This window comes from Triplophysa rosa, linkage group LG9, assembly GCF_024868665.1.
Source record: "Triplophysa rosa linkage group LG9, Trosa_1v2, whole genome shotgun sequence".
Classification (NCBI taxonomy): Eukaryota; Metazoa; Chordata; class Actinopteri; order Cypriniformes; family Nemacheilidae; genus Triplophysa; species Triplophysa rosa.
This window is the reverse complement of record NC_079898.1, coordinates 20,463,946-20,476,973: the sequence shown is the minus strand read 5'-3', so window position 1 is coordinate 20,476,973 and position 13,028 is coordinate 20,463,946. Positions and strand designations below refer to the sequence as shown.

Genomic DNA, 13,028 nt, shown 5'->3' with positions numbered 1-13,028 from the left:
CGGTCGAGAAGTATTGCAGTACCCAGATGAGCGGTGTATTGTCTACTTCATCAGTTGTTATGGGGATAATAAATTACATTTGAATCTCGTTTAAAGTCGACATTTTTCACAAATAACCCATTGGTGAAAATAAGCTATTCTCTCCTCACATTCCTTCTCATTTTTGTTGTTGTAGGCTATTCTTTCATTTTTCATTTTACAGTATACCGATTAGAGAAACAGTGAAGATAAAAGCATCGTTCTAAAGGAAAGGGGCTGTCACTTCAGAGGTCTTAGCATATTCTAGTAGGTGCTGCGCATGCAGCCAATCACAGCTCGTGACAGTGCTTATTGGTTGGGCTGTGGGGGATGTCTGCCTTCCATCGGTAGGGGGTTACTCTCTCCGCTCCATCCTTCCATTCAGCCCCCACAGTCAGCAAAACAGGCGTCAGAGCGCAGGTCCACGGCGAGCAAATCCCGCAGAGCTCTCTGTGTGTGTGTGTGTGTGTGTGTGTCAGAGCGACAGGAGGAGAGAGAGAGAGACTGTTTCTGAACCACTGCAGGAACACTAAATCTGGGACTGTCACAGATACTAAAGGAGAGAGAGAGAGGCAATTCAATAAGGACAAGCGTTCATCTAACACCACAGTTATGGGGACTCATCGCTGCCGTACACCGGCGGGTCAAACTCAAAGCAAAGGACACAAAAGTCATTTGCCGTATTCACTTTAATCTTCTGGTGGAAGGAGTAGATTGAAGTTCTGTCCGTTTGCTTGCAGAAGGTGAAGACTTGGAGTGGATTTTTCCCTTGTTTTCTTTCCTCTTGTGTCATTGCTCTGCTTTTGTGGGTTTCTCACCCTTCACGCTGTCTCTGCAAATCCCCATTCCTTCCAAACATCTTCTCTGCATGCTTTTCCACTGCTCTGCAGGTGAGCACACTCATGGTGGATGCCAAGGGAAGGAACATGAAATGTTTGACGTTCTTGTTGATGCTTCCAGAATCGGTTAAGAGCAAGTCCAGCAAAAGCTCCAAAAAGGGGAGTCCCAGCAGCTCTTCTAAGCTGCCCCCTGTCTGCTATGAGATCATCACCCTAAAAACCAAGAAGAAGAAGAAGATGGCAGCGGAGATCTTTCCCACGAAGAAGTCGACATCGACCACCACCGTCCAGCAGTATCAGCAGCAGAACTTGAACAACAACAACACCATCCAATGCTGCAACTGGCAGGGTCTCTACTCCACTATCAGAGAGAGGTACGTAAACTTCACATCTCCACGAAACCAAACTTGAAGAGAAACTTAAATAAAGTGCATTTGAGAGAGAAATCGTTTTTGAATCGTGTATTTCATGATATTTTGTGTCCCACATGAGTCAAAAGAAAGGAACTTTTGTTTTGTATCCACGGTTTTGCTCTCGGTCAAAGGGCGATATTTACTTTGTAGTCAGGGGAAAGCCCCATGCCGGCCAAAACAAATGTGCGCTCTCGGACCTGTCTTTGTAGTCGCTCTGGAACATCATTTCTTGTTTACCTAGTGCTCCTATGTGGCCCGGATCTCAATAATACATGAGGAAGATGCCATTGTGGATTTTATTTGTCAGGGGCCAGAGATTTTCCTTTTTTTTTGCTTCAGAAAGATGTTGTTTAACTTTTTTGAATGTGAATGGCTGAAGAGCATTTCGTTCATGAATAGCTCGAGTTGTGCTTTCAGACCAGTCCTATTCAGAAAAGAAGTGGGGATGTATCTTGTTTTCTCTTTATAATGTAAAACTTGTATTTTAAAAATGCCTTACATTATTAAAGGGATAGTTTACCCAAAAATTAAAATTCTGTGATCATTTACTCTCCACTCAGACCTGTCTTTCTTCTGCAGAACACAAAAGAAGATATTTTGAAGAACGCCGGTAACCGAACAACAGCGGTACCCATTTGTTTCTATTCTATGGACACAAAACCAATGCAAATCCATTGGGGACCGCCGTTGTTCAGTTACATTCTTCAAATGATCTTCTTTGTGTTCTGCAGAAGAAAGAAACTCGTACAGATTTGAAATGACAAGAGGGTGAGTAAATGATGACAGAATTTACATTTTTGGGTGAACTATCCCTTGAACATGTGCTGCTGCAATAGAAAATCCAGAGATATATGATCCTCTTTTATAAAATCAATAGCGATACTGCCCTGTGTTTTTCAACCTAAAATAATCTCATTACCCGTATCCTCCCATTCAGAAATGCTGTGATGTTCAATAACGAACTGATGGCCGACGTTTATTTTGTCGTGGGCCAGTCGGGAGGAACTCAGAGGCTCCCGGGACACAAGGTAAGTCCTCTCGACCTGCAACAGACAGACACTGCAGCAGCTTCAGGATTTAGAGTTTGCTTCACTGCTGCTGATAATGGCACTTGAATTCTTTCTGTTGTATTCGGGCTAGCCGGACACTTTAATTATCGATGTAAATCAGAGAGCGGCTGTCTTTTTCTCCAATCTCATTTGGATGCTGGATTCGTGCTGCGTGTAATCAAGCAGTTTGTGACTAAGTTTCTCAACTTTCTATAAAACAATGCAAATTAGATTTATTTTTAAATACTTGAGTGAAGCAGACACACTTTGAATGTTTTCTCCCAAAGGTTTTTCTGAATAAATTGCTTAACTCTCTGATGCATGGTGGAAAATCTTGAAATGTACTTGAAAAGCCTTTGAACTAGATGGGATGTTTACATCCAAACCATTATTCTATACATTCCTCGTCTGTGTTTGACTTTGCCAACATAATTTTACTATGGCAAAGGTGTGATAAGTCAGGTACTTCTCAATGTTTATCATTATTATCTAATTCGCAGTAGACAGATAACTGCGTAAAAACGGCTTAATGCATAATTGAAAAGAAATCGGACATGATGATCTTGTTTTCAAGTTAAAGAAACTTTAACAGTTTTTTCTTTGTGATTCAATCATTCACACATCAGAGGGTTGGTGGTCAGATAAATGAATCATACCTTGATCTCACAAATTCCAATTTCTCTCACGTTTAAAAAAGTGCCTTTTTCATTTTGGCAAACTGGGAATTAGTCAAAGATCTCCCGCTAACATCACCTCTCATGAAAATGTATAACAGATGAATTACATCTTTCTTTGGTTAACCAAGGACCGTTTGAGGTTAAAAGCTCTCTGCTGAGGGTAATCTGGAGAGGACTGTGATTGTCAATCCATTTGCAGCTTTACAGGATCTTCCATTATAATTCTGGGTTACATCTTTGGTCATCTAACTGCCCTCTTTCCACTCGCTTTTCCAGGTCCTCTATTTGTAATATTTATTGCTTCCGTGCGATCTGCATTATTATATGCTTGCATTATATTATATGATGCATTATTTTTTGGCCTCAGACCAATTTTGACCAAAATCCCATTGAACCTGTTTTTTGTTTTACTCCTAACTTTATTTAAACAGTCAGGGCTAATTTATCTTTAAAAGAAATTCTGGCTCGAGTCATCTTTTATCCATTTACAGGGCAGAATGGAAAGCTGTGATTGGCTGATACATAATGCCCTATAAAGCCCATTTAGGCAAGGGCATTGTATTTCTTTCCGGCATGGCCACAGCCAATATTGCAATGGGCCATGAAGAGTTATTACCGAGCACCTTTTTATGTCCATTTGGCTGGAGTTCAAATATGCATTATCATTTTATATGGGAAGTTTGAGTTTGCTTCTAGCGCAGACTCCTTTTGCATCAGAGTGCTTTGTAAAATTACCCTCTGTTCTTAGTAAAACATATTTTTTATGAGCTTTCCGCATGAGAGGCAAGGGAGCGGTGAAGAACACAACTTAACTGACGCAGCATTAAAAAAGGCCAGTGAGAATGAAATCCACTGACTGGAAAAGATGCACCTGCGTGTGGGTACAGCTAAAAATGAATTCTGCTTGTGTTATATAATACATCTGCATTACAGTGTTGGCCTCTGGTTTCATCATTAGCTACATTCACCCATTAGCATCAGCAGGAGAACTACAGCATCCGCTTCCACACCAATGTCAAATACTCGTCGGAGGGAAAAGTGGTTGGCATTTACGCAAATAGCACTCAAAAGTCTTGTAAACCCAGGGGGGAATTACAGCCGTAATTAAGCATTGCTCTTTGTGGGTGAAATTTAGTGTGCGCTTCACGCTCAACTGACTCTCATCTGAAATCTAAAACAGAAAAGCGTTACCTATAGAATGCAATCACAGAATAAAAGATTGCAGTATAATTTAAACTGAGGTTTTGTATGATTCAGGTTTATAATTGATTTTGTGGTTTTCTGTGTGTTGTTTATGGCTGATTTGTTTTTTCATCTGTCACATGTGAGGGTCTCTAATGCTGTGTTCACACCAAATGCGAATTAAGTGATTTGTGAAAGTAAATTACATACAAAGTCAATGCAAAGCCGCGGCGGGCAACGCAAATGACGCAAATCGTCCGCGCAAGAAAAATAAATCAACTTCGTGAGAAATTTGCGCGAAGAACTCATCGACACCTACTGTTTGACAGGTCCGGGTGCGTGAAGTTTTTCGCGTCACTCACACAAAAATAACAAACTTTTCCTATGAGTAATAAAGAGTGAGGAACGCGATTGTTCGCATTTGGTGTGAACACAGCATAAGGGGACACCTCACATTTCACGTTTTCAAACTTTTTGTCAGCTGACCGCCTTTGATCTAAATTATTTAATTGAACGAACCCCTGAGATTTCAAGTAAATATTTAAATCATTTAATAGCACATTTACAACTTCAAAAACATTTATTTTGATCTGTTTTAAAGTTTATATCAGTATTAATTTATAAATTTAAAAAATATAACAAATATTTTACGCAACTATAATAATAACATATTATTAAAAAGTATTGAAAACATTGTAAAACAGTTGCAAAATACAGACATGCAGTATACCAGCTCCCAAGCCCCCTGCAATTCCCTCGCCATCCACCAGGGGTTCGCAGACCCTGTTTGAAAAACCCAGTTGTACAAGGAAAGGACTTTAGAAAATTGGGTCACTTTGGGAAAGTAAGGTAGAGACAGATTGAAAAATAGCAATCAATGAAAGCAAGAAACTCGCTTTGTCCCATATGTAGGGCCTCAACAAAAAGCTGTTTTAATGGATTTTTAAGTATTATTGATGTTTGAAACCACCATTGCTCATGAATTAACATAAATGATGAATGAATGATGTAAGTTTATTAGCAATAAATTGAACATTTTTGTACTAGTTTTAAGCATTAATTCCATTAGTTCCAAACCAAAAGGTAGTACTTATAAAACTAGATTGCTTTAGAGGAATAATATTAGGGCTAAAATAATCAAAATTGTTTATTTGTACAACATAGGCACTTTTACTTTAGGGTAGAGTGAAGCAAAACACCCCCCTTAAGGACAAAAGTTGAATTTGTTTAGAAAAGTTATCATTATTTTCAGTGACAAAACACAATTACAAACCAAGTATGAAAAATGTCCAGAGTTTTCGTGCTAGTATTTTTTTTTTTAATTTGTACCAAGGGGGCATTAACCCCCCCCACTCAACCCTACACATGGCAATAGGGGTGCTCAAAGCAAAACAGTGTTGACAAGCACTGATGTATTCTAATATTTTCCTTTATTTAACAGTATGTCCTCGCTGTGGGAAGCTCAGTTTTTCACGCCATGTTCTACGGTGAGCTAGCAGAAGACAAAGAGGAAATCCGTATTCCTGACGTGGAGCCTCCAGCCTTTCTGGCCATGCTAAAGTAAGACTACTGTGTAATTATCCTTTAGTTTGTCAGGTCCACGCTGGCCGACCCTTTATCATCCACACTTTAAAATCAGTGTTATCTTCCTGTACTGATCACTTAGGTATTATTGTTTTCAATTAAGCACAGGAGTGGGGAAAATGGTTCTCTCTGATGTAAGAACCCTCTCTTTGGGCTTCCTCCAGAGGGGTTAATCGACTACACTGACATGTAATTTCCTTACAGCCAACAGTTCAAGAGCATTAAAGCTATCTGGCCTTTGGAGAAATTTAAAGTTCTCTCTGATCGAAATCATCTGTGCAATTAGGTTTAGTTAAATGAATGGGTAATTCCAAATGGCTTATTTTGACCTAAAAGAACATTTGAGAATTCAATCCAGGTATCACAGTTAAATAAATGAACTACAAAGAGCTTTCTGGTATGACTTGAAGTGTCTTGGAAGCTCTGACGCACTGCTGGATAGAAGTATCCATGTATCTCCAGAAAGACTTGCTAAGTATTTTATAATCAGATTTTTAAGGGTGATCCCTGACCACTAGTGACACTGCACGCTAAAATGTTAAAGAGAACTCAAGCTTAAACAAGGAGAAAATTAATAATGAAGTAAGCTTAGCTTGTCTTCCTCTCCAAAGCCTCGGGACCATGACAGAAGTTTCTCATAGATCTTAGCTTATGCTTTTCAACCCATGTCTCTTGAGAGATATTCTGTCTTTCTCTCTTCATCTCTCCCTCTCTCTGTCTCTCCTGAGAGATTTCTCATCCTGTTGTTATCGTCCCTCCCTCCATTGCCATAAAGAATAAAAATGCAAATGTTATCCTGCGCTTCGTTTACTTTCTTTCAGTTTGCCGTGCAGCCCTATAGAACGCTACTGTTTTGATAAGATATTTGTGTTTCGTTCTAGTCCTGAATGTATCACTGGATATATAGTATTAGATTTGGTAAAAATGTCATCAGTTCAGTCTAGCATCTACTTCCGAATACGCGGGTCACAAAATAGACATAATAATGTCTGCCAAATAAATTATTTTCATAGCTATTGTATACAGTATTTCCCTTCACTTTTTGTAGTTTAGAGAATTTGCTTTCTCTTTGTCTTGCGTGGACACGGCAAAATGCACCGTGGCTCATGCTGCTAGCACATCATAAAATATTTGTTTCTAGCTGTGCGAGTAATAGCAGGCTACAATGCATTCTAAAGTACCTCATACTCTTTAAATTACTGCCGTGGATTAAATACTGCACTGTTAACCTTGAGTTTTGTGTTTTTCCAGGTACATCTACTGTGATGAAATCGACTTGAGTGCCGACACCGTACTGGCGACATTATACGCAGCCAAAAAGTACATAGTACCTCACCTGGCTCGGGCCTGCGTTAACTTCTTGGAAACCAGTCTGAGTGCTAAGAACGCATGTATTCTTTTGTCTCAGAGCTGTCTGTTCGAAGAGCCAGACTTGACGCAACGCTGCTGGGAAGTTATTGACGCTCAGGCTGAGCTGGCACTTAAATCCGAGGGCTTTTGTGACATTGACTCTCAGACCCTGGAGAGCATCCTCAGGCGAGAGACTTTAAACGCCAAGGAGATTGTCGTGTTTGAAGCTGCGCTGAGCTGGGCCGAGGCTGAATGTCAGAGAAGGGAAATGAACATAACTATTGACAACCAACGCAAAGTTTTGGGTCAGGCTGTCTACTCGATCCGTATACCTACTATGGGTCTTGATGATTTCGCTAATGGAGCCGCCCAGTCTGGAGTTTTAACGCTTAATGAAACCAACGACATTTTCTTATGGTACACGGCGGCCAAGAAGCCCGAGTTGCAGTTTATGAGCCAACCTCGTAAGGGATTGACGCCGCAGAAGTGTCATCGCTTCCAGTCTTGCGCCTACCGCAGCAACCAGTGGCGCTATCGCGGACGATGTGACAGCATTCAGTTCGCTGTTGATAAGCGGGTGTTTATCGCCGGGTTTGGGCTGTACGGCTCGAGTTGCGGGTCTGCTGAGTACACGGCCAAGATTGAACTCAAACGGCAGGGAGTTCTCCTGGGAACCAACCTCAGCAAGTACTTTTCAGATGGTTCAAGCAACACTTTCCCCGTTTGGTTCGACTACCCAGTTCAGATCGAGCCTGACACTTTTTACACTGCCAGCGTGGTTCTGGATGGAAGTGAGTTGAGTTATTTTGGTCAGGAGGGTATGACAGAAGTTCAGTGTGGGAAGGTCACCTTCCAGTTTCAGTGCTCTTCGGACAGTACCAATGGCACAGGTGTGCAGGGGGGACAGATTCCAGAGCTCATCTTTTATGCTTAAGGTTTCCTAGGAAGACAAAAAAACCTAATCAGTGTGAAATTGGAATAGCTTTACATTGCGTACAACATCCCTTTTTCTACTACATTGCAAAATCTTTCTTCAGTAGCCTAAGCCGATTGAACTGAAATATAACTGACATGACAAGGCTTCTGATTTGTGCTCTGCTTCTATATTTTACAGTATTTTCTTCATGTCTTAACGTGAACTGAATATTCAAAGCTCCGAATAAGGCTGCACCTGTTTACAAAAGAAATTGTTGGCATTTTAATTGGAAGTTTTTGGAAGTCCAAACTGGAAGTTCGGCTTCAGCTCTAATATTGCTGCTGTCCTTCGAAAACCTCGTATTTCCATATTTTGTGATTTTTATGTTTTGCCATAAATCATTATTATTAGTCACCCTTTATGTTTGTTACTGGGTTTTGCAAATATCTAACCAATAAAAAGTATTAAAAAGTGCTTGTTGACTGACAACACAGTATTTGATCGTTTTTTTTAGTTTAACTGAAAAACAACGCAATTGGACATCCGAGGTTTCAAAAGGACAGCGATGATATGCTATGTGGGCCCAGGACACCAATCGTGCCCACTTGTGAAGCTCGGTCTGGCAGTTGTGTTTTGTTTTATTGACATTAAGGGAAAAAACTTATGAGCACTTGATATATATTTTACATGTACAGTATATATTTAAATGTGAACTAAATATTATAATATATAGATATACTATATGACCACTCCATGGCTGCTGTTTACAATGACTTTGCCATGCTAGTGAACGCTTGCACATGTATATTGTAGCAATAGTGAACTCATCATCATATGTCAATTTCGTCTAACTTCAGTATTTCTCTACATTACATTTCAAGGCAATCATAATACTAACACCAAAGTTACATTCTCCACCATAGAAACTACCTTATGATTAATGAGCATCATTGCCAAGCACAGACGTTTCACTCATCTTTTCAGCTTCTGACGAATCTGAACATGTTTTGATCATAACCATAGTGTTTGCACTGGAGTACTTTTTTAGTAAGGTTTTAGTACCTTGAATCAAATGTACAGTGAACTGCCTCACCGCATCCTAAATATTTATCGTATAATAAACCGTTTCTTTCTCTAAGTTCCATGAAACGTGGCATATTTGTTTAGTATTTTTATTATGTTCTCATTCACGTCAGTTTTATAAATTGCACTGAAAATGGAACAGAACAAATGCATTAGCAACCTTTCATTTAGCTGAAATAACAGGTTATGTATTCGTACGTATAGCAGAGAAGGTGATGTTTTGGAATATTGTAGCATCGTTTACACCTCTGGAAGTGTTGTGTTCATGGATAATTAGGAGCATAATTAGCTGTCACCCAACAAACCATCTTCACGCTATTAAATGGGATGTTGTCAACTAGCATTATATCACTTAAAGACAAGTTCTCATGCTTTTTAGTTCGTCTGTTCTGGGCTGTATTTACCGGCATTGTTGGCGTTTTATGCAACAGGAAGCTAGTTCTATTCCCTCCAGAATGATTTGCGACAGACAAATTAGCAATGGGCGGATTATGAATAATTGCTGTTTAAACCAAGAAATGACACATTCTTACATTACATACTTGTAATTTTCAGATTACTTCACAGCAGAATATTCATCCAGTGAATTGGCTCTATAATGGCGTTTTAAGGAAATCTTCAATTAAATGTACAAAGGCACACTGTTAGTTGCCACTGACAATGTGTACTTAAAAATATGACATGTTTGTTTGGATCATTTGTTGATTTTTCCCATCACAAGCATTTTGAATCTATGTGCACTAGTAAGAAGAGGTCATTGATGGAATTTGCTGTGTTACTGATGAACACTTCTGTGAGTGTGTATAAAGCATTTGTTGTGTGTTACAGTGCAAAGAGACTTATGAATGTGTGTAATGGAAGAAGCAAATAAACTGAACAAGCAGTTCGATTGTGACCCATCATGAGTGGCTTTTCTAGTATGATATATTGTGAGATGAGGGAAAAACACAAAAATGTCCTGATTTTTATTTTGTTGATGTGTTCTCGTGATCAAAGTGCACATCCCTTTTTAGACAAATTGCTAACAGGATAAAGCACAGCAAAGATAACCGCTATCTGATTGACTCCTGGTTATGGCCCACAGGGAAATGCTGATGCTCGGCTGTGTCCATTACAACGAACTGCCTTCTCTCTGAGCTGCAGTGCATTATAAAGATGAGATGCATTAGATATGCATAAATAAAGTTTAAAGTACAAATCCTATTATAGATTGTTAGAGATAAGTCAAATGAGAATGAAACAAGTGTTAAAAACACTATACTATACACGATATAAGAGTTTGTTGGCCAGTGAACACAAATCCTAATGCCATGCGGCATTCGACAATGCCCTTTTCTCCACCAGCATGACAATTTTCTCTTGTGCACAAAGACAGGTCCATAAAGAAATTATTTACTGTGGTACAAAGCCCAGACCTGAACATCTTTAATGAGTACAATCACCTACTGCAAGCAATGCCCCATAACCAGCAGTGGCTAATGCTCTTGGGTCTGAATGGGAGCAAATTCCCACAGCCAAATAAGTGTACTAAGAATCTAAGAAAAAATAATACATTCACTGTAAAAAATCAACCTGAAAGCTAAAAATATGCTAATTCGAAATTGTTCAATCAAATTGGCTTTACAAGTCACTTGAAAACTTCGGAATTTAAACATCTAGAAATCAGAATCAAATTATTTTGAGTTAAACATGTTAACATGCAAACATTATTGTGCGTCATTTTTTATTGTGTATCATTTGTAAAGACTAACATCTATTGCCACATTTAAACAGAAACATGAATGAAGAACAAATGCATTCTATAAAATACAAAGTTTGACATGATCACTGAACAAAGCGCCTTTAATACATTCAATTCAATATGCTTTGGGACCAAATATTTCAGATTTATTTTTAATCACAGTGTTGATAATATGCGCATGCAGCACCTAATTGCCCACAAAGGCAGCAAGGGACTCGACTCGACAAGATGCCTGACGAGCCGGGTTTACAGACTGTCAAAGCTGCCCTCAGCAAATGCAGATGATATATTGCGTTCTAAATTACTGTTCAGTTCTGTCAGCAGAGGAAAGCAGAAAGCAAAACTATCAAGGACAGCAAAAACAACAAGCTCTCTTCACTATACAGCGTTTATCTTCATAGCTATACAGAACATTATCAATCTAAATGGTTAGAATGGGGTGTTTGTAGGGTGCTTATGATAAAACTAAAAGCGCTGTCCCAGACCACAGGGGAATATGATGAAGTATATCTATAGCATATCAAGTATTGTATATCTAAAGTACATCTGTATTGTATGAATGATGATAAAATGCAGAAGGTGAGACTGCGGTACTTTTATTGTAAATAAACCTGTTAGATGTCTATTCAATGCAATGAATTTATGATAATTGCTTCGGTGCTGGTGAGAATAACTGCATTTTCTCACTATCAAATCGACATTCATGCCAGCATGTCAAATGTTAAACCTATAGAGCATACAATAATGAACTGACCTACTCGCCTATTATTTGAAAAAAACAATCTGCCGGGTTAAATGGAAAGAGCACTTAGTCTAAATTACCGCAGACTTCGTATTCATACACTTTCAAGCTTGGGTAAATGTAAATGTGATCCTCACATAAATGTAGATTTTACATTTACGCATTTGGCAGACGCTTTTATCCAAAGCGACTTACATTGCATTATACTATACATTTGTTCTAAGTATGTGCAATCACCTGGGATCGAACCCATGACCTTGGCGTTGTTAGCGCCATGCTCTAATCACTGAGCTACAGGAAAGCTTTTTACATTGTATGAAGTTTAAATTTGTACAATGCACAAACACATTTATTTCAAGCCAAACATGAGTTTAAAGGGACAGTTCACCTAAAAATGAAAATGCTGTCACCATTTACTCACCCTCAGATTGTTCCATACCTGTATACATTTCTTTGTTCTACTAAATGCAAAGGAAGATATTTGGTAGAATGTCAGTAACCAAACAGATCTCATCCCCCATTGATTCCCATAGTATTTATATTCCCTACTATGGCAGTAAATGGGGGGTGAGATCCGTTTGGTTACTGACATTCTTCTAAATAACCTCCTTTGTGTTCATCAGAACAAAGATATGTATACAGGTTTGGAACAACTTGAAGATGAGTTCATGATGACAGAATTTTCATTTTTGGGTGAAGTATCCCTTTAACTGCCGTTTTATCTCCACCCTCTTACTAGCCACATTTTATAGAAATACTTTCCCCAGGGCTAGTACTCATAAACGTGTATTTAGAAGCATCTTGTCAAAACCTCCATTTATCCCCCCACCTCCCTCCCAGAGATCAATACTGTGATATTTTTGTGAGAACTCTCAGAAGGACACTAACCAGCCTCAGTGGATGGAGAAAATAGAGAAAGTCATTTGGCGTGTTTTGATTGTACGAGCTACACAGCATTTTTGCTTACCTCTGAATAGATTCCTAAATGAGTTCAGGATTGTTAAACGGCCCGGTGTAAGCAGATCAATAGCCTGCGTGTCAATCAGCAGACATCTAGAATCGATCCCATTCTTATTGTTAACTTTGACAGGCTAACTTTGTGTTTAAGGGCTAAACAAGCTAACGGCATGGGTTTTACAGATCTGCAATGTTGTTTTCGATATATTCGAGGTGAGTTTGGGCATCTCTGGAGGAATGTGATCTTACAACAGCTAGGTTTTATTCATGCCTCTTCCATATTACAAAATATGTATTTTGCTATGCAAAAGATGTGTTAAAGGGACAGTTCACCGGAAAAAAACAAAATCTGTCATCATTTACTCACCCTCAAGGTGTTATAAATCTGTATAAAATTATTTGTTCAGATGAACACAGAGAAAGCTATTTGGAAGAATGCGTGTAACCAAACAGTTCTTGGCCACCATTGACTACCAT

General features: G+C 39.0%; 1 protein-coding gene across 4 annotated transcripts; it reads left to right on the top strand.

Moving 5' to 3' along the window:
• The first annotated feature begins 376 nt into the window (after nucleotides 1-376).
• btbd3b (BTB (POZ) domain containing 3b) lies at nucleotides 377-10,005 on the top strand. 4 transcript variants are annotated; one of them, XM_057341943.1, is made up of 5 exons: nucleotides 377-761; nucleotides 909-1,231; nucleotides 2,208-2,298; nucleotides 5,620-5,738; nucleotides 7,014-10,005. In XM_057341943.1, exons 2-5 carry the CDS (start codon nucleotides 921-923, stop codon nucleotides 8,044-8,046), a joined length of 1,554 nt encoding a protein of 517 aa, XP_057197926.1. In that variant the 5' UTR covers nucleotides 377-761; nucleotides 909-920; the 3' UTR covers nucleotides 8,047-10,005. The 4 variants fall into 4 exon arrangements, with proteins under 4 accessions (XP_057197926.1, XP_057197927.1, XP_057197925.1 ...); XM_057341944.1 differs by having other exon boundaries at nucleotides 377-908; nucleotides 979-1,231; XM_057341945.1 differs by having other exon boundaries at nucleotides 380-761; nucleotides 979-1,231.
• The last annotated feature ends 3,023 nt before the right edge of the window (nucleotides 10,006-13,028 follow it).